This window comes from Ovis canadensis, chromosome 3 (genome assembly GCF_042477335.2).
Source record: "Ovis canadensis isolate MfBH-ARS-UI-01 breed Bighorn chromosome 3, ARS-UI_OviCan_v2, whole genome shotgun sequence".
NCBI classification, from domain to species: Eukaryota; Metazoa; Chordata; class Mammalia; order Artiodactyla; family Bovidae; genus Ovis; species Ovis canadensis.
In genome coordinates this window covers 210,501,877-210,524,080 of record NC_091247.1, presented here as the reverse complement: position 1 = coordinate 210,524,080, position 22,204 = coordinate 210,501,877, and the positions used below count along the sequence as shown (strand labels likewise).

The 22,204-nt window shown below is 36.5% G+C and overlaps 1 protein-coding gene across 2 annotated transcripts; it reads right to left on the bottom strand.

Annotated features, from left to right (window-relative positions):
• Positions 1–2,227: 2,227 nt before the first annotated feature.
• Positions 2,228–21,940, bottom strand: LOC138437802 (C-type lectin domain family 7 member A-like). Of its 2 annotated transcripts, none has more exons than XM_069585689.1 (7): positions 21,780–21,940; positions 19,519–19,618; positions 18,556–18,639; positions 14,331–14,438; positions 13,035–13,186; positions 10,009–10,115; positions 2,228–3,404 (listed from the first exon to the last, which is right to left on the bottom strand). In XM_069585689.1, the coding sequence occupies exons 2-7, from the start codon at positions 19,607–19,609 to the stop codon at positions 3,284–3,286; spliced, it is 663 nt and encodes a 220-aa protein (XP_069441790.1). In that variant the 5' UTR covers positions 19,610–19,618; positions 21,780–21,940; the 3' UTR covers positions 2,228–3,283. The 2 variants fall into 2 exon arrangements, with proteins under 2 accessions (XP_069441790.1, XP_069441791.1); XM_069585690.1 differs by having other exon boundaries at positions 21,844–21,940.
• Positions 21,941–22,204: the final 264 nt, after the last annotated feature.

The window sequence follows — 22,204 nt, the reverse complement described above, 5'->3', positions numbered from 1 at the left end:
GACCAGTGTACAGGTGTATATTCCAAGGACAGAGGAGCTTCCAATTGCATGGTCAACTAGTAGTTATGACCTCTTGAAGACCTCCCCCAACACCCCAAGAGCAGATGTATGGATAATGGTGGTCTATCTGTTCAGTGGAATGTTACTCAGCAATGAAAAAGAATGAACTATTGATATACAATAGCATGAATGAATATCTAAATAATGATGTTGACTGAAAGAAGTCAGAAAAAGTACATACTTTATACTTTCACATTTATAAATTTCTAGAAAATGCAAACCAATCTAAAGTGACAGAAAGCATACCAGTGGTCATGAGGTGTTGAAGGTGGGCAAAGAGTGGCAAGGAGAGGGTTGTGAAGAGACACAAGCAAATTTTTTGGAGTAATAGAAATATTCATACCATACTTGCTTCAATAATTTCACAGGTATGAATATATTTGTCAAATGTCATATTCTACAATTTGTGCCATGCTTAGTTGTTCAATCATGTCTGATTTTTTGTGACCCTGGACTGTAGCCCACAGGCTCCTCTGTCCATGGGGATTCTCCAGGCAAGAATGTTGGAGTGGGTTTCCATGCCCTCCTTCAGGAGATCTTCCAAACACAGGGATCAGACCCAGGTCTCCTGCACTGCAGGCCAATCCTTTACCGTTTGAGCCACCAGGGAAGCTCATTCTACAGTTTCAATATCCACAATGTATTGGATGTCAAGTATTCCTCAAGAAAGCTAATTTTCAGAGAGGATGCCTTCTCAGAAGGAGCATGCCAGCTCCAGCTATTTCTAGTTTTGACATTGCTTGATTGATAGCAGTTCTCTTCTAATTTTACATATTTGGTGAATCTCATTATGCATTGCCATGCTTCTCTTTTGTTCCAGTGGTCAATTCACCTCTCCCTGATTCAATATCAAATGGTGTAAATTATTATTTTCATACTAAGTAGCTTAGCATTTATCATTCCAAATTCTCTTATTCTTTAACTTTGGAAATATCATGGCTCTTGTTGGCTCCTTGTCCTACCATAGATATTTTAGAATTAAATGATTAAGTTCCAGGAAAAAATTAAGTTAGGATTTGTTTTAGTTTCTCTAAACTTTCAAAACACTTTAGGGAGAGGAACATATTTAATATTATTAAATCTTTCTATGCATTGTTAAGAGCTATGCCTCTAGTAATTTAGATCTTTTTTAAAATTTATGAATTTTTAGTAATTTTCTACATAGCATTTCATTTTTTATTGTTAACTCCTAATATCTAATTTTTCTAATATAAATGGTATGTTTTATTAAACAAAATTTTATGAAAATAAAGCACTCATAAAGAAATCCAAATAAACCATTATGCACATGTTATTAATTTTTACACTTGTTATGGGTTAAATTGTGTTACCAAAAAATATATTTGCTGAAATCTTAACTCCCATGCTTGTGAATATGACCATTTTTGGAAACGGGGTCATTGCAGGTATATTCAAGGTAAAATAGGTCAAGGTGTCCTATTTGGAAATAGAATTTTTGTAGATGCCATTAAGGAAAGGCCTAATCAAATATGATGGGGCTATTTACAAAAAGAGGTGTATTTGTACAGTGACACAAAAGAAAAATGTTGTATAGCACCAAGGGCAAAGACTAGAGCGACACAGGGACCAACCGAGAAATGGAAAGAAACGTCAGAAGCTAGGAAGCGCAGTGAAGGATTTACCAGAGTCTCACAAAACTTGGTCCTGCCAACACTTGATTTATTTTGAACAGCTAGCCTACAAAACTATTAAAAAAAAAAAATTCTGTTGTTTTAAGGCACCTAAGCTGTGACACTTTGTTATCCCACCCCCAAGAAATAAATACAATACCCCTGTAATTCATCTTCAGATTATTAAACAATATTATCATCAACTGAGAAATGCCCTTTGTACATTATTTCCAAGAATAATTCTTCATCATGATAACTAATATTTATTATCAATTACTATTCCTTCTGGGAACTAGTTCACACTGTATAATTCTTGTCCTAAATTTCTAATATCAGAGTTTTGATTTATCTCATTTCACTCTATACAAATAAGTGGAATTTTATAGGATAAACTATTATGTGTCTGCTTTCTTTTGCTCAGAATTGTTTGTGATATTAATCGACAAAGATGTGAACAAATAGTTTAAATAAAATAAATGCTATCAACAGATGCTCAGGTAATAAAGAATTGTGATTAAATTGACACAAAACAAAAGTTTTTTGGTAAATATTTTATTGGTAAAATCAAAAAGATTGCTAACACGCTTTTATGGCAAAGATGTGAGAAAGTGTCACCCTTGAACATTGCTATTTGGATATAACAGGTGTATAATCTCTATTTAAACAATAAATATCAATTAAAATGTAATATATACATCTGTTGACACAGAAATTACATTCATGGATATTTCCCATATAGGTAAGATGTATAGAAAATAACACAATATATTAAGTTCTTTTTACTGTAAAGTTTTTCTATAATTACAAAACTCTGGGGAAAACTCATTGAAATAAATACTCATTGAAATAAACTGGTTTAATAAATTTTGGCACATCCATTTAGTGCAATGAAAAAATGAAAGTGAAGTCGCTCAGGCATGTCTGACTCTTTGCAACCCTGTGAACTGTAGCCTACCAGGCTCTGGGGATCCCTCTGTCCATGGGATTTTCCAAGCAAGAGTACTGGAGTTGCTATTTCCTTCTCCAGGGATTTGGTACAATACTTGCAATCTTTTACAAAAAATGAGACAGCTCTTTAAGTACTGATATGGAACAATCTGCAAGATACTTTTTACATCAAAATATAAAGAAACAGAACCATTATTTATAGTTATCCAGGAAACTAGTTATGTATTTGCCTCTAACAAGGAAACTAGGTGAATAGGAAATCAGATAAGTAAAGAGACTTTGCTCATTATTTCATTTCTCATAGTCTGAGCAATCTGAATGTGTTAATTATCTATTCAAATAAATTCAATTAAATGATTAAGAAAATAAATATAAAAACATTATTCAGTTCAATGAATTTGTTTCATGTTCTCTGATTCACTGATCCTTGAAATTTAAAAAAATAAACAAATTTTGGATTTATCATTTTCTATATATAAAACTTATTTGTCTTTTCTCACAGATTATGAGATACCATAATCCTTTTTAAATCATATGTAATTGAGTAACTTAAGTTTGTAATTTAAGTTAGTGAATAATTAAAGTTTGTTCCCTAACATCTATTAAAGGGTGAATGTATTAAGACATTGATCAAAGTAATTCCTTTAATTATTAAGGCAAGTAAATGTTTTTTCACAAATATAATGAAACTGCTTAGTACAAATATCAGGAATAATATGTCTTGACTTGAGGCATCCACATTTTCCATTTGAATTCTGGAAATCCCTGCATCAGAAAATATATTTATTTTAGAAAGTTATTCTTTAGCAAAATTTAATTATCACAAATTTAAAACATATGGGTGTAATTATTTCAATGAAATATTTATCTTGCAACAGATATTTACCTGTGGAATTATAAAGTATGACTATGTCTAAAACTAAGGAAAATATTAGAAATAAGGAAGAAGTAGAAAGATAGTATAGAATGGGATATATACATGAACTAGATGTGTAGTTTGAAAAATTCTTCTGAGACTTCTGAAAATTTGAGAAGTGTTTAAAAAATATTATTTGGTTCATTGTCATTAGAAATAAAAATAGATCTAGTTTCCTATGACTCAGGCTTCCTACGTTTGCATTCTAATCCCCTACGTTAAAAAGGACATCTTTTTTTTTGGTGTTACTTCTAGAAGATCTTGAAGGTCTCTACAGAACTGGACAACTTCAATTTCTTTGGCATCAGTGGTTGGGGCAGAGACTTAGAATATTGTGTTTTTGAATGTTTTATCTTCGAAACAAACTGAGATCATTCTGTCATTTTTGAGTTTGCACCCAAAATGGGTTACAACACATTTTGAAGTTGCTTTCTGTACTCTTTTGTTGACTATGAGGGCTACTTCATTCCTTGGCCACAGTAGTAGATGTAATGGTCAGCCAAATTAAATTCAGGACTTCCCTATAGCTCAGATAGTAAAGAATCTGCCTGCAATGCAGGAGACATGGGATTGATCCCTGGGTCAGGAATCTCCCCCGGAGAAGGAAGTGGCAACCCACTCCAGTATTCTTAACTGGAGAATTCCATGGAGAGAGGAGCCTGGTGGGCTACAGTCCATGGGCTCACAGAGAGTCAGACATGACTAAGCAATTAACACACAAAAGTTAAATTCACCCATACCTGTCCATTTTAGTTCACTGATTCCTATAATGTTGATATTCAATCTTGACATCTCCTGTTTAACGACATCCAATTTACCTTAACTCATGGACCTAACCTTCTAGATTCCTGTGCAACATTGTTCTGTACAACATCAGACTTTACTTTCACCACCAGATACATCCGCAACTGAGCATCATTTCTGCTTTGACCTAGCTGCTTCATTCTTTCTGGAGCTATTAGTAATTTCTCTATGCTCTTCCCCAGTAGCATATTGGACACCTTCTGACCTGGGGTCTCATCTTCTGGTGTCATATCTTTTCTGCCTTTTTTAAGGGTTCATGGGATACTCACGGCAGGAATACTTGAATAAAAGGCAAGTTTGACCTTGGAGTACAAAATGAAGCATAGCAAAGGCTAACAGAGTTTTATCAAGAGAACATGCTAGTCATAGCAAACACTCTTTTCCAACAACCCAAGAGAAGACTCTACACATGGACATCACCAGATGGTCAATGCTGAATTGAGACTGGTTATGTTCTCTGCAGCTCAAGAAGGAGAAGCTCTACATAGTCAGCAAAAACAAGACTTGGAGCTGACTGTGGCTCAGATCATGAACTCCTTATTGTAAAATTCAGGCTTAAATTGAGATAGTAGGGAAAACCACTAGGCAATTCAGGTATGACCTAAATCAAATTTCTTATGATTATACAGTAGAGGTGACAAATAAACTCAAGGGATTAGATCTGATAGAGTGCCTGAAGAACTATGAATGGAAATCAATAACACTGTACAGGAGGTAGTGACCAAAGCCATTCCCAAGAAAAAGAAATGCAGCAAGGCAAAGTGGTTGTCTGAGGATGCTTTACAAATATCTGAAGAAAGAAGACAAGTGAAAGGCAAGGGTGAAATGGAAATATATCCAAATGAATGCAGAGCTCCAAGGAATAGCAAGCAGAGAAAAAAAAAAAAGTCTTCTTAAATGAGCAATGCAAAGAAATGAGAAAAACAATAGAAAGGAAAAGACTAGATATATCTTCAAGAAAAAGGTCAGTTTTTATTCCAATCCCAAAAAAGGAAATGCCAAAGAATGTTCAAACTACTGTCTGCTGCCTGCTAAGTCACTTCAGTCATATTTGACTCTTTGCAAACCTATGGACCACAGCCCGCCAGGCTCCTCTGTTCATGGCCCTCCTCCAGGGGATCTTCCCTAACCAGGGATCGAACATGTGTCTCTTACGTCTCCTGCTATGGCAGTCAAGTTCTTTACCACTAGTGCCATCTGAGAAGTCCTCGAACTACCGTATTATTGCACTTATATCATATGCTGGTGAAGTTATGCCCCAAATCCTTCAAGCGAGGTTTTAGCAGTACATGAACCAAGAACTTCCAGATGTACAAGCTGGGTTTCAAAGAGGCTGAGGAACCAGAAATCAAATTGCCAACATTCTTTGGATAATGGAGAAAGCAAGGGAATTCCTAAAAAGCATCTAGTTCTGCCTCATTGACTACATTAAAGACTTTGACTGTGTGTATCACAGCTTACCTTGGAAAATTCTTAAAAAATGGGAGTACCAGACCATGTTACCTGCCTCCTGAGAAACCTGTGTGTGGGTGAAGAAGCAACAGCCAGAAGTGGACATGGAACAATGAACTGGTTCAATATTGGGAAAGGGGTATGTCAAGTCTGTATATTGTCACCTAGTTTATTTACCTTATGCACAGAGTACATCATGTGAAATGCCAGGCTGGATGCATCACAAGATGGAATCAAGATTGCCAGGAGAAATATCAATAACTTCAGAAATGCAGATGATACCACTCTAATGGCAGAAAGTAAAGAGGAACCAAGGAGCCTCTTGAGGAGGGGGAAAGAAGAGAGTAAAAAAGCTGGCTTGAAACTCGTTCTTAAAAATACTAAGATCATGGCATCCGGTCCCATCACTTTATGCTAAATAGAAACAGAAAAGTGGAAACAGTGATAGAGTTTATTTTCTTGGGCTCCAAAATCACTGCAGATGGTGGCTTCAGCTATGTAAGTAAGAGATGCTTGCTATGACAAGTAACCGAAGCAGAAAATATTAAGAAGAGGTGGCAAGAATACACAGAAGAACTATACAAAAAAGATCTTCATGACCCAGATAATCATGATGGTGTGATCACTCACCTAGAGCCAGACATCCTGGAATGCAAAGTCAGGTGGGCCTTAGGAAGCATCACTATGAAAAAAGATAGCGGAGGTAATGGAATTCCAGTTGAGCTATTTCAAATCATTAGAGATGATTCTGTAAAAGTGCTGCACTCAATATGCCAGGAAATTTGGAAAACTCAGCAGTGGCCACAGGGCTGGAAAAGGTCAGTTTTCATTCCAATCCCAAAGAAAGACAATGCCAAAGAATGCTCAAACTGCCACACAATTGCACTCATCTCACATGCTAGTAAAGTAATGCTCAAAATTCTCCAAGCCAGGTTTCAACAGTACGTGAGCCATGAAATTCCAGATTGTTAAGCTGGCTTTAGAAATGGCAGAGGAACCAGAGATCAAATTGCCAACATCCGTTGGATAATCAAAAAAGAGAGAGAGTTCCAGAAAAACATCTACTTCTGCTTTATTGACTACACCAAAGCCTTTGATTGTGTGTATCACAATAAACTATGGAAAATTCTTAAAGAGATGGGAATACCAGACCACCTGACCTGCCTCCTGAGAAGTCTATATGCTGGTGAAGAAGCAACAGAACTGGACATGGAATAATAGACGGGTTCCAAATCAGGAAAGGAGTATGTCAAGGCTGTATATTGTCACCCTGTTTATTTAACTTATATACAGAGTACATCATGAGAAACACTGGGCTGGAAGAAGCACAAGCCGGAACCAAGATTGCCGGAAGAAATATCAATAACCTCAGATATGCGATGAAAACCCTCATGGCAGAAAGCAAAGAAGAACTAAAGAGCCTCTTGATGAAAGTGAAAGAGGAGAGTGAAAAAGTTAGCTTAAAAGTCAACATTCAGAAAACTAAGATCATGGCATCTGGTCCCATCACGTCATGGCAAATAGATGGGGAAACAGTGGAAACAGTGAGAGACTTTATTTTAGGGAGCTCCAAAATCACTGCAGATGGTTACTGCAACCATGAAACTAAAAGATACTTGCTCCTTGGAAGGAAAGTTATGACCAGCTTAGACAGCATATTAAAAAGCAGAGACATTACTTTGCCAACAAACGTCCGTCTAGTCAAAGCTATGGTTTTTCCAGTAGTCATGTATGGATATGAGAGTTGGACTATAAAGAAAGCTGAGCACCAAAGAATTGATGCTTTTAAACTGTGGTGTTGGAGAAGATTCTTAAGAGTCCCTTGCAAGGAGATCCAACCAGTCCATCCTAATGAAAATCAGGCCTGAATATTCATTGGAAGGACTGATGCTGAAGCTGAAATTCCAGTACTTTGGCTACCTGATGGGAAGAGCTGACTCACTGAAAAGACCCTGATACTGGGAAAGATTGAAGGCGGGGGGAGAAGGGATTGACAGAGGATGAGATGGTTGGATGTCATCACCGACTCAATGGACATGAGTTTGGGTAAACTCCAGGCGTTGTTGATGACAGGGAGGCCTGGTGTGCTACAGTGGATGGGGTCGCAAATAGTTGGACATGACTGAGAGACTGAACTGTCTGATGATAAGCAAAGCTATGACAAACCTAGACAGTATATTAAAAAACAGAGACAACACTTTGCTTACAAAGTCCATATAGTCACAGTTATTGGTTTTTCCAGTAGTCATGTTAGCATGTGAGAGTTGTTCCATAAGGAAGACTGAGCTCTGAAGAATTGATGCTTTCAAATTGTAGTGCTAGAGAAGACTCTCGAGAGTCCTTGGACTCTAAGGAGTCCAAACAAGTCAATCTTACAGGAAATTAACCCTGGATATGCATTGGAAGAACTGATGCTGAAGCTGAAGCACCAAAACTTTGGCCACCTGCAGGCCAAACCCACCAACCTGCACACCCACAACAATCGCAGTTCAACGACAATTGCAGTTCAACCACAAGAGGACACATGCAGCCCATACAGGAGAAACCCCGGGGGACCAGGCTCCAGTGACCAGAGTGGATTGTGCCACTGGGCCCCATAAGACGTAGTCAGATTCATAGATTCTTAGGAAAAACTGGTGGTTGCAGAGAGAAGTGGGAAGCTGGGGGAAATGGATGATGGGGTTTAAGAGTTATAAACTTCTAATTATAAAATAAGTAAGTTACCGGGAATATAATATATAGTCAGTAATATTGCAATAAATTTTTGTGGTGACAGAGGGTTACTGGTCTTTTCAGGGGGAGGGGGTGACTCATCTTACTGTAATGATCAATTTATGGTGTAAATAAGCATCAGATCACTATGTCATATGCCTGAAGCTAATAATATAATAGAGTATGTCATCTATTCTTCAGTGAAAAGAAAGAAAGAAAATGTGACTGTATTTTTTTTTCCCCACTGAGCCTAATGCCTTCCACATGAAACAAAGTATTAAAAATCTGTGAAACTGAGCAATGAGATTAAGGAACATGGACTTTGCACTTTAGGGCAAGGCTACAATATATACAAGAAAATGTATTTTAATTTTGCTCCAACTGTTCATGAATCTCAGTGAAAGTATTAATATCAAGTAACAAAATTAGCAGTGAAAAGTCACCAGCCTTTCACATTCTGCTTATTGAAGTAGTCCTTCTTTTTAAGGTACCCAATGAACCTACCCTCTTCATTGACTTAACCATATTTTTAACCACTTTTCTCAGTAATGTCTTTGAGTTACATAATCTGAAACATTTGGGTTTTCAAGGGCCCAGACCTTAGATTTCCTGATGTTCACTTCCAGCCTCATAGTATTAATACCATCTCTGCACTGAGGCATGAATAGACCTCTCATTTGAACTTGATAATCGTGTGCCAAAATGTTCATGTGACATCCTGCAGGTAATTAAATGTTTAATATATTTATCCACCATAAATCTAAAACTGAATTCCAGATATGCCCCATCAAAATTACTGGCAATTATTCTTATAGTTGCTAACAAAGAAACTTGAAGTCTCTTTTTACCTCCATCATAGGAAGGTACTTATATAGCACTCTTATGACAAAATGTATTGGGCTTCATATCACATCATAGCATTTACAATCCTCTAATATGCTATATTGCAGAGGGCAATGGCACCCCACTCCAGTACTCTTGCCTGGAAAATCTCATGGGCAGGGGAGCCTGGTCGGCTTCAGTCCATGGGGTCGCTAAGAGTCGGACATGACTGAGCGAATTCATTTTCACTTTTCACTTTCATGCCTTGGAGAAGGAAATAACAACCCACTCCAGTGTTCTTGCCTGGAGAATCCCAGGGACGGGGGAGCCTGGTGGTCTGCCGTCTATGGGGTCACACAGAGTCAGACACGACTGAAGTGACTTAGCAGCAGCAGCAGCAGCAATATGCTATATAAATTACTTGGTATTTTTTGGTTTGTTATCATTCTCCTACTGCCAAAGAATGAGGGTAGATATAATGCTTTTTGGATGTGATTATCTGGGGCCTGAAATGTGCAATTGGTTGCTGGTCTGAGAAGTGAGATGACTGGAATTAAAGATGTTCCCTAAATTCCCAAGGACCATTTCCATTTTTGACCTGTAATTTATGAATCAGGTACTGAGAATGAAAGGGAGTGGGGAGACTATGAAATAAAATCTTACAGATTCTTAGAAACGTTTGTGCCATCCAGCCACTTCCAGGGATGATGAATCCCTCTTTTCTCTAACCCAATCCAATGATTGTATTTTATTTTTGATTGAATGAAGACCTGTGGGAAAATTAGAATCACTAGCATTATTCATAATATCAATAATACACTTTACTACAGGGAACTCTCATAAGATGCTGGGCACATTTGTTTTTAGATACCCCTGTGACAAATAGAGTAGGCACTAATTTCTCCATTGTGAAGAAAAGAAATGAAAGTGGAAAGGCTTCATGAATGAATCACTCTATTCCTCATGTCTGGATGAAATATATAAAAGAATGAACATGATGGACTTTAAAAAAAATCACCATGTAAAATAGATTACATAGGTAAACATGACTGCTCTAACCTAGTACTTCTCTTCATCATAAGATACCTTAAAGAATGCAAAAAGACAAGTCTGAAATCTTCAGATGTTTGTAGTGATCTAGTTTGATGAACAAATAAAATATCCCTATAAATCAATAAGAAAGCAAAGTTATTTAATAAGAAAAATAAACAAAATTTAAGAACCTATATTTCAAATAAATAAAACACAGGTGCTATAAATGTGGAGATATAACAAGCTCACTAGATGTCAGAGAGATGCAAATCAAAAGTACAAAGATATATTGACAGCTATTCACTTGGTGAAAAATTAAGAATAACAACACCAAGCTTGTTTGAAGGTAGAGAGCAAAGGTATCTTTAAAACTGTTGCTAGGGACTTCCCTGGCAGTCCAGTAGTTAGGACCCTGTTTGTCTATGGCAAGGGGCCTGGCTTCAATCCCTGATCAGGGAGCTAAGATCCCACAAGAAGCCAAAATTAAACAAACAAACAAACAGAAAAACTTCTGCTAAAATTATATTGAAAAATAATTTGGAAATATTATATGAAGTTCAACTCTTACATACCTAGTGCTTCCAATCCTAGGGTGATGTATGATAAAACATAGGGCAGAGGGAAAAATCTTGCAGAGATATGAGAATTAAAACATTAAACATTAAGAATGTTTAATGAAGGACCATTCATAACAACAAAAGCTGGAAATGACCCAAATTCCCATCATCTAGACTATGAATAAAGTATATCTGCAGTACAGAATCGTATACAGGAGTGAAAATGAAGAAACTTACCTACAAGTTTTAAAATAGGTCATCCCATTTACTTGCATGTAAACTTAAGCAAATAAATTTTCTTAAGCATTCTCTTTGTCTATAAAATGGGAATCATATTATCTGTTATGGAGATTTTGTGTACTGAAATAATGCAGGCAGTGTCTGAAACATCTTTGACATAAAATATTGTTAGTTACTTGTAATCATTATTCCAATTGGTATATTTTACTTACATCAGTTATTTCTGAATGGACACAAGTGTGAAGCGGTAAATTCTCTTTCCTAAAAGTTACATCTCAGTCTCTGTTTCTCTCACAAACACACAAGTCAATATTTTTACACCACAATAAAATTGTATAAGAGGAATATTTTAATAGCTTATTTTTAAAGCCTAGGAAAAATGTATGGGTATTATAGAGACATGTCAAAAATATACTTTATTATTTCTAGAACTTGGAAAAAGCCTTAAATGTCTATTAGTTCTTCATTTATATATTTTTGCTAGGTGTTAGGTACATAAACGCATAAAAACCAGTCTCTCTTTTAAAATATCATTGGATTTAAGTCACTGTTCTAATTACATTCTTATGCTCTGTAACACAGCAGAAGACAGGAAATCTTAACTGTTAGTGGGAGAATAATGCTGTTCCAGGACAAAGTCCATCCCAGAGTCTGCAGAGTGTACAGTTCACAGCTTTTAATACTGACAGCAAGGCTATCACCAAAAGAGGTAATAGAGTATGAAGCAAGGCTTTCACTCTAAACAACATCAAAATTTTTTCAGAAATTTCAAAGGAACTAGAATAGTTCATGCAAATACAGAAATAACAGCATAAGCAGATTCATTGAAGCTCTAAGTCCAGAAACTTCAATGTCAGGAATAAAACTGAAGAGAACAGAATTAGAAATTACAAGAAAAATATGGATTAAAATAAACTCTCGGGGGTAAAATAAAACTCATATCACTTGGGAACTGATTACAACTGAGGTTTAAATTGATCAAGGAACTTGTATTCTGTATTTGGATATTTGTATTTCTTTGGCTTCATATCCCACTACTTAGATAGTAAAGATTGATTCATTCATATTATTATGATGATAATATAACTTTCATAAACAAGAAAACATAGGGCTTTAACTTGTACTTCAGAAGACACTAATATAAATAACATTTCCAAGACTAAATATTAAGAATTAAACTCAGTGCCTGAATTGAATCATTAGAAGGAAATCTATATAATCTGTTAGATAAGCTTTATATTCTCAAATCTTATAAGTGATGGCAAATGTGATCTAGATTTTCTCTTTAGGAAAAAGAAGCTTCCTCTGTCACTCAGGATTATAAGTGAGGTAAAAATTCATTTTTGAAGAATCATTTCAGCTAGTTTCATTCACTTTTATTTTCATTCCATATTTCCTATGATCATGAAAATAAAAAACTCATCCTTCTCTACAAATGTGTTCCTTCCCGAACACTGATGGTGAAAGAATAGAACTCAATACAATGAGATGTTACCTCTTCTAAACTGTTCATATCATCGAAGGCAGTTTTTCATTTGCCCTGACCTAGCCCCTAGCGGCTGAATACCGAGCAATCTGATGTATACTAAACTGTGAAGAGGCAACACATATAATAGACTGAAAAGCATCCCATGGCACCCGCATGCACAGGAAAGCTGTTTCTCTTGGTTTAACAAAGAATTCTTCCAAGTCTTTGCTACACCTGCGTCCCCTCCCCTTCAGGTAAGTCTGCACCTATATGGACCAGGACTTCAAATAAAACTGATGAAATGACATTGGAGGAAAAGCCTATACAATTATCCTCACTTAAGACATACGAACTTCTAGAGCACTTATTCAGATATAGTAAAGTAAACATACCTGCTCCTCTCGGTCATCAATCTTAATGAGACTAGCACCCAGGTCTTGGCATGACTTCTTACTCTCCGTCCAAGTTTTCTCTTTTTTTGAAAAATAGTAACAGTCTTCTCCACAGCAGGACCACTTTCCTTGACATGTACCATAGCCTTTAACTTGAAAATAAAAGCCACCATCATCCACAACCTCAAGACCATTTAGAGACCTGCACTTTTCTGTATTTCACTGCTTACTTCACACTGAATGAACTCTCCTGCATCCCCAAAGTTATCTTAGGAAGAGCTCTCCTGCCAAACTCTGTAGGTAAGAATACTGTTGAGCCAGAGACTGTCTCTGACAAACCCAAGGCCATTGTTAAGACTGATAAATCTTGACTTCTTGAATACAAATAGACTACAGAAAAGTGGAGCAGTTCTCCCTGAAGGAAGAAACCCATCAGTGTAAGTGTTTAGAAATAGTATTAATTCCAGGTTTCTCTGTGGCTCAGACGATAAAGAATTTGCCTGCAATGCAGGAAACCCAGGTTCAGTCCCTGGGTCAGGAAGACCCCTGGACAAAGGCATGGCTACCCAACCCAGTATTCTTGCTGGGAGAAACCCATGGACAGAGGAGCCTGGTGGAGTCCAGGAGTCACATACACTCAGACAACGACTGAGAGACTGAGCATGACATAACCATTAATTCCAAGGAATCTGTATTGGCAAAAAGTCATCTACAAGCACAAAATAATGAAAACAATATAAAGGGCTAATAGCTTCTTACTTTGGAAAGTCTGTATTTAATTAACTATAATTAATAAAATTGATTTGAAAAGAAAGAATGAGCATAATTAAAGGTCCGAACAAAGTTGAGTGTCAAATTTTGCAATACTGAAAGGGCCTTTGAATTATAGTGCTGGAGAAGACTCTCGAGATTCCCTTGAGCAGCAAGGAGATCAAACCAGTCAATCCGAAAGGAAATCAACCCTGAATAATCATTGGAAAGACTGATGCTGAAGCTGAAGTTCCAACACTTTGGCCACCTGATGCAAAGAAATGACTCATTGGAAAAGACCCTGATGCTGGGAAATGAATGTGGCAAAGGATGAGATGGTTATATAGCATCACCAACTTAATGGACATGAATTTGAGCATGCTCTGGGAATGGTGAAACACAGAGAAGCCTGGTGTGCCGCAGTACATAGGGTCACAAAGAGTAGGACAGGACTTAGCGAGTGACCAGCAACACTGGAAGGGTACAGAAGGGGATAACTCCATGAAAAAAATCTGCCAGCTATCAGCCTAAATATTTAGTACTTACCTGTGCCAAGTGGTAAAACTGAGTGATCCTCAGCTCCTGGTACAGAAGCATTCCTTTCACTTGTGTTTTTCATATCTTGTGTATTGCACTTAGAATTTGTTTGAAAATCTTCAATCCATATGGTAAAATTAAGATAATGAAAGGCTTTAATAGATCATTTTATTACAATCATTTAATTCTGAATTACAAAATAAACAATGTTGACTAAGTGAAAGTATGATCAGAGAAAATGTAACATTAAAATATTTTAAAGTGTCAGAACATAAAATTTATTTTTATATATAGCTATAAATTATTATACTTATTTTAAGTATGTAAAGCAGTAATCAATATTTATAAAACAGAGAATATAAACTGTAAATAAAGGGCTTTTATGTCATCTACTCTTCAAATAAAGATTTTGAAATTTGTGACATTTAGTATTCACTATTTGATTTAGCATTTAATATTTTCATTTAAGGGTAACCTAAGGGATTTGGCTTTTTTTTAGCACAAGTTTATAATGGATTCATTGAACACCTATGGGAAAAGAACTCAGAGGGCTACTTCTAATGTCGAAAAAGAGAGTTAAAAATCTCTGAAAAACAGCCATCTTTTCAAAAAATTCTTGCATAAAAAATGTAAAAGCAAGTGTAGGAACATTTTTCAAAACACTGGAGAATTTGTTACAAAATTGAGAATCTTTGTTTCAAACTGTGCTAACACTCATCACCATTCAGCCAAATGAAATGTCTACTTGTAAAAAAGCTCTAGAAACATTAATTGCACAGTCTCTTAATGTTCTTGATTACAATAAATATCACTGTTGCTCCGAATCATTAATCCATTCCAATATTTATATTTTGGACCTGAATTTAAAAGACACACCAAGACTTCTAGTTTCTAAATACTGCCATTTCTTGTGATTAGTAGACACCCACCTCCCTTTCCTTTTTGTCTATCTAAGCCCACACAGGAAGTAACAGTTAGAACTGGACATGGAACAACAGACTGGTTCCAAATAAGAAAAGGAGTACGTCAAGGCTGTATATTGTCACCCTGTTTATTTAACTTCTATGCAGAGTACATCATGAGAAATGCTGGGCCGGAGGAAGCACAAGCTGGAATCAAGATTGCTGGGAGAAATACCAATAACCTCACATATACAGATGACACCATCCTTATGGCACAAAGTGAAGAGGAACTAAAAAGCCTCTTGATGAAAGTGAAAGAAGAGAGTGAAAAAGTTGACTTAAAGCTCAACATTCAGAAAACGAAGATCATGGCATCCGGTCCCATCATTTCATGGCAGGAAGATGGGGAAACAGTGGAAACAGTGGCTGACTCTATTTTTGGGGGCTCCAAAATCACTGCAGATGGTGATTACAACCATGAAATTAAAAGACACTTATCCTTGGAAGGAAAGTTATGACCAACCTAGACAGTATATTAAAAAGCAGAGACACTACTTTGTCAACAAAGGTCCATCTAGTCAAGGCTATGGTTTTTCCAGTGGTCATGTATGGATGTGAGATTTGGACTATAAAGAAAGCTGAGAACAAAAGAATTGATGCTTTTGAATGGTGGTGCTGGAGAAGACTCTTGAGAGTCCCTTGGACTGCAAGGAGATCCAACCAGTCCATCCTATAGGAGATCAGTCCTGGGTGTTCTTTGGTAGGACTGATGTTGAAGCTGAAACTCCAATACTTTGGCCACCTGATGCGAAGAGCTGACTCATTTGAGAAGACCCTGATGCTGGGAAAGATTGAGGGCAGGAGGAGAAGGGGACGACGGAGGATGAGATGGTTGTATGGCATCACCAACTCAATGGACATGGGTTTGGGTGGACTCCGGGAGTTGGTGATGGACAGGGAGGCCTGGAGTGCTGTGGTTCAAGGGGTCGCAAAGATTTGGACAAGACTGAGTGACTGAACTGAACTGGAGGCCACACAGTAGAGAACTAATTTGGGCAAGACTTCCAACAATTTGCAGAATAGTCTTTAGGCACATCTGAAAATAGCCAACTCTGATAGACATGTATCACTCATCTCATCACATTGCCTTCCCACAAACTTTTGAAAGTCCAATGACAAAAATGTCACAAAACTGTTCAGATACAAATTAGTGCTGCTCGACATTTACAATTCTCATCATCATTATGCTCTTCAATACTACACAATGTGTTTATTGAGTCACATTCTTTCCCTAATTCAATAGCTATTCAGTCTTTTCCTAATTATCTATGACCCCTCCTGACTCTCTCTCAAAAGATGGCTTCATCTGCTATCAGTACTTCACATAGAAACAATCACCATCAAGCCTAAGTTCTCCTCACTTTCTTGGCTCCGTTTTTATAAACACACAGGTATCCATCAATCCATTGCAGAAAAAATTTGTGCTTCCCACTGAACAAGTCTGAAATTCTCACCCCTAGTCTGTGTCAACTAAATATATATATTCACAACTTAAAAGTTGAGAGTTATGTTATATTTAGTGGGAGTTTTTTGGACTTCAAACCCTGGGAAGGAAGTGCCTCAAGTAACTCTGAAAGAACGACTTTGAAGAGGTGAGGGTGGGAGGAAGATAGGTTATATAGGAGTTTGGCAACAAAAGGCAGGTAGTCTAAACTTCAAAAGATTATTGTTATCTAAACAATAAAGGAAACTAGATATTTCAAGTTAAGAAATTTGGTGTTTTTCTTTGTACAGGAATATACAAGAGTCTGGGCTCACAGATATCACTCCTTTGATATGCATCTCAGCTATCTGGGGCCAGTATGCTGTGTTTTCATATACTGAGTGTCCTTGGGGCTCATAGTATGGAGTGGCTACAGTCTGATGGCTGCTAAATCACAGGTGTTGTTTTGCTTCCTGAGTTCCCTCAGGGCTCACCAGCTTACCACCCCTGAGGCCTACAATCACTGATGATCCTGACATCCTTTGTTTACTGACATGGCAGGCAACATTTCATTCCTCATCTGGATATAATCCCCTATCTGATCTTTCCAGTCTACCTTGACTGAACTTTCCAGAATCCAGATCTGCTCATGTAATATGAGTTATGGTTTTCCTTAATGTAAAATACTTCAATTGTTTCCTTTGTTTTTAGGGCTTCCCAGGTGGTTCAGTGGGTAAGAGATGTGGGTTCGATTTCTGGGTCAGAAAGATCCCTTGGAGGATGGTATGGCAACCCACTCCAGTATTCTTGCCTGGAGAATCCCATGGACAAAGGATCCTGGCAGGTTACAGTCAACAGGGTCGCAAAGAGTCTGGCACGACTGAAGCGACTTAGCATGCATGCACACAACACGGTACAAAAGATTTCCATGAAGTTACACACCTAGCCAAACTTACTGCTAGCCACCTTTATTTTGGTCCAAACCTGAATGTTCCCAGCATGTACATCTGTCCGTTTTTCATGTTATCCTTTATCTGAATGAGCCTTCTCTACCCTGAGCCTCCTAATTATCCTTTTTATCAGTTATTAAATCCTACAGGAGAGCTTTCTTGACCTCAGCATGCTATATGCCATTCATCTGATATCTTCATGCCATTGTCCTTATACTAATAATATTTTATTGTAAGCACTGGTTCTTTTTTAAAAAATATTTTCCTTGAAACTGAGCTCATTGAAAAATGACTTTCCCTTTAATTTTTGTATCTTTGATGCCATACATAGTTCCTGATCCATAAGAGGTCCTCAAAATTGTTTGTTGAATGAGTGAAACAAGAAATTAATAATCATGAGGAAAAGATGTTGGAAACAAGCATTGTATAAGAATTTTTGAAAATTTACATGAACTATGTAAAATTGATAACATTAGTCATATAGAAAATAAATCATTTATTTTCCTTTGTAATTTAAACATTATTATTTTCAAATATATAACAGTATGCTTAGTGCATATAATAATGAATGCAATATTCAAATAAATATTTTCCCAACTCTTTGGTCATATGGAAAACCTCATCCTACTTGAAAAGTAATTTCCACTCTGTATGTAAACAACACTGTATAATCAGCAAGATTTTTGTGCCATTACACTTATTACACTATTCTGTATGGCATAAACACTCAGTGACAGTAAAATAATAAAGTTATCATCATCAATATTATCATCAACACCATCCATGATCACTAATGGTTTCTATACAACTTTATATCAACAGAAGTTCATTAGTTATAGTATCTCATTTTTCATCCTGACTCTTTTCACTCGTAAGAAATGTATATATATGGTACTCACACATATATCCTAAGACTGTGATTGCCAGTAGGAGAAACAAGCATACAATTCCCAGGATTATTGCAATGATATGCCATGGAGATTCTGTACAAAATCAAAAAGCAAAATATATGTAAATATATATATATATAAAGCATCAATCATTAAAAAACAGAATTGGAACAAAATGGAAATTTGTTCTGGAATTTAAAATTAATACCTATAATTACTGTGACCACAAATCTCATTACTATTATGTTTTTTCTATCCCTCAGTATATAAGCACTCGAAAAAACTGTTGAAAGTCTCTTGGAATGCAAGGAGATCAAATCTACCAATCCTAAAAGAAATCAACCCTGAATATTCATTGGAAGGAATGATGCTGAAGCTGAAACTACAATACTTTGGTCACCTAATAAGAACAGCTGGCTCATTAGAAAAGACCCTGATGCTGGGAAAGATTGAAGGTGGGAGAAGGGGACAACAGAGGATGAGATGGTTGCATGGCATCACCAACTCAATGGACATGAGAAAACTCAAGGAGACAGTGAAGGACAGGGAAGCCTGGCATGCTGCAGCCCATGGAGTCACAAAGAATCAGACATGACTGAGTGACTAAAAAGCAACATATAAGGGTTTCGCTGGTGGCTCAGTGGTAAAGAATCCACCTGCAATGCAGGAGCTGCACGAGATGCAGTTTCGACCCCTGGGTGGGAAAGATCCCCTGGAGGAGGACATGGCAACCCACTTCAGGATTCTTGCTTGGAGGATCCCATGGACAGAGGAGCCTCGCAGGCAACAGTCCATATGGTCTCAAAGAGTCAGACATGACTGAAGCAACTTAGCACATATGTACATCTCAGTATATAAGGAACTAGGCATGTAATATCAAATATGTGTGGACACAATTATGACTTCATTTTTTCTTACTCAACATCATAATATTTTCAGAAAACAAGAAAACAAATGAAAAAGAAATTTTACCTTTCCTTTTGTAACTCCGATATCTTTTGTCCTTCTTTTTCTTTGAATACAGGAATTTTGGCTCCATGTATACCACTTTCTCCTGGCTCATTTCTGAGGGCTGGAGGCAAAGAACACAGCAAGAATCCTTTGCAGCATTGAATAAGGCATTTTAATAGCATTGAAAAATGGCAATATTTATCATGAAATAATAGAAAGAGCTAAATGAATGATCAGCATGATAATCTGAAATAAGTGATGCCAAGTAACTATTGATCTGAAAATATCAGAAAAAGATACTTCTAAATTTTCTTTGTGATGACTTACAATGGTCTCTACATGATTAATTAACAGGCCATTACAGTTCATGAGCATGTTATGTTAAGTTTTTACTATTTTTAAAATAAATGAATTCATTGCAACAATTTAGGAAATGGTATATTTCATTCTTATATGACTATCTAGAATTATAGCTTCTCTTGCAAATTTGCATTTGGTCAGTTAGTACCTGTATCATGCCCAAATGGTAACCATAGTCTGAAACTGAATAGGTAATCCCCCTTTAGGACAGACACACACACACTCAAATTTGACAATCTTCTCAGTTTGAGAAAAAGGCAGAAATTGTGGGAGGATTCAAGAAAAAGCATTTTAGGAAGTAACATCAAACAACTGAGGCATAATTTGTAATTCTAACACCACAGTTCAAAAGCATCAATTCTTCAGCACTCAGCTTTCTTTATGGTCCAACTCTCACATCCATATATGACTACTAGCAAAACTGTAGCTTTGACTAGAAGGACCTTTTTCAGCAAAGTAATGTCTCCGCTTTTTAATATGCTGTCTAGGAGCAAGCATCTTTTAATTTCAGGGCTGCAGTGATTTTGGAAAAGAAAGTCTGTCACTATTTCAATTGTTTCCCCATCTATTTGCCATGAAGTGATGGGACCAGATGCCATGATCTTCATTTTTTGAATGTTGAGTTTTAAACCAGTTTTTTTTTTACTCTCCTTTTTCACCTTTATCAAGAAGCTCTTTAGTTCCTCTTTTCTTTCTGCCATAAGGATGCTGTCATCTGCATATATGAGGTTATTGAGATTTCTCCCCAAAGTCTTGATTCCAGCTTGTGCTTCATCCAGCCTGACATTTCACATGGTGTATTCTGCATAGAAGTTAAATAAGTAGGGTGACAATATACAGTCTTGACGTACTCCTTTCCCAATTTGGAATCAGTCAATTGTTCCATATCCGATTCTAACTGTTGCTTCTTGACCTGTATACAGGTTTCTCAGGAGGAGGGTAAGGTGATCTGGTATTTCCATCTCTTCAAGATTCTTCCACAGTTTGTTATAAACAAAAGTATTTAGTTCAAATGAATAAATATATATAAGTACATACCAAAGTATATATTTCATATGTAATACCTATTTAGTTCAAATATGTGCATTATATCAATTGCTTCTAAAATTACAAAAATATGATCCTTTTCCTACACTTAGTTTATATAAACACTTCCATAAAAAATACATATTTCCCTAGAAATTTAAATAAATAATGACTAAAGAGGAAAAACATTTTTCAAAAACTAATGTTTTTGGTAACTCGATAGAAAGAACCAGATAACCAGTCTTCCTAAATAGATTTTATTCTTGGTTCTTAAAATATTAATATTATAGTATTTCACCTTTTAATTTCTTTATAATTTGAGGAAACGATTTGAACAATCATCAAATTATGATAAGATGTATGAATATACTACCAATTATTTTTCAATAAATATTCTTTCTACCACAGTGACAGATTACAAAGTAAATCCTTTTTCAAGGACATATTTTCCTAGCTCACTGATTTTTATTTAGTTACTTTATAATTCAATAACTGTTTATCCAAATAACAAGAAAATACATTTGTTATATAAACCTGGGTATATTTTAATGGAAAAATAATCATATTATCCAAACACTTGAACTTTCTCTATTGCATTTAAGACAAGGGAGTTCAAGCTTTGCATAATTAGTTGCTAACCAGTTGGCTGCCACCCCTAGAGGTGAGAGAAAAGAACCCACAAATTTATATTACCTAAAAAAGAGTTAAATATTCCCCAAAACATTTGAGTATATTTAAAATTCATATTCTGCATATTAAATATTTTGACCCATAGGGTCAAACAGGGTTAACATTAGATATTAATTAACATGGACCCCAAAGTGAATTCTTTCTTGCAATGATACAAAATCCCTGTAACTTTCTACATGGTCTCGCACTAGCAAATTCTCCTTTACCTGCTTTATCCTTCTTTGTTCAACAGCGTGACAGCAAAGGCACACCCACAGTGCCCGAGAGTACCTGTGTTTATGCCTTGAGATTTCACCAACAGGAGGACAAGCTTGATCAGGAGCACAGCTGGGATGAGCTCACTCTGCTGGCCTTTCACTTCTGCTTTGAGTCTAGGAGGTCCTTGTTAAAATGTATGACTGGCCTTAGAGAGACAATGTCAGAGAAAAAGTAGCCAATGATCAAACGGCCTTCAATATTCCCACACAGAAAGTTTCCCCTCGTGTCAGTATCTCATTTACTCCACACTCTGTCAGACAAGAGTCACAAAGAACTAAAGCCCCAAATTTTGAGGACATCTGTAGATCAGCTCAAATCTGAACTTTAGCAGTTACCATAAATCGGAAATAAAATGGTCATCTCAGGATCTCAT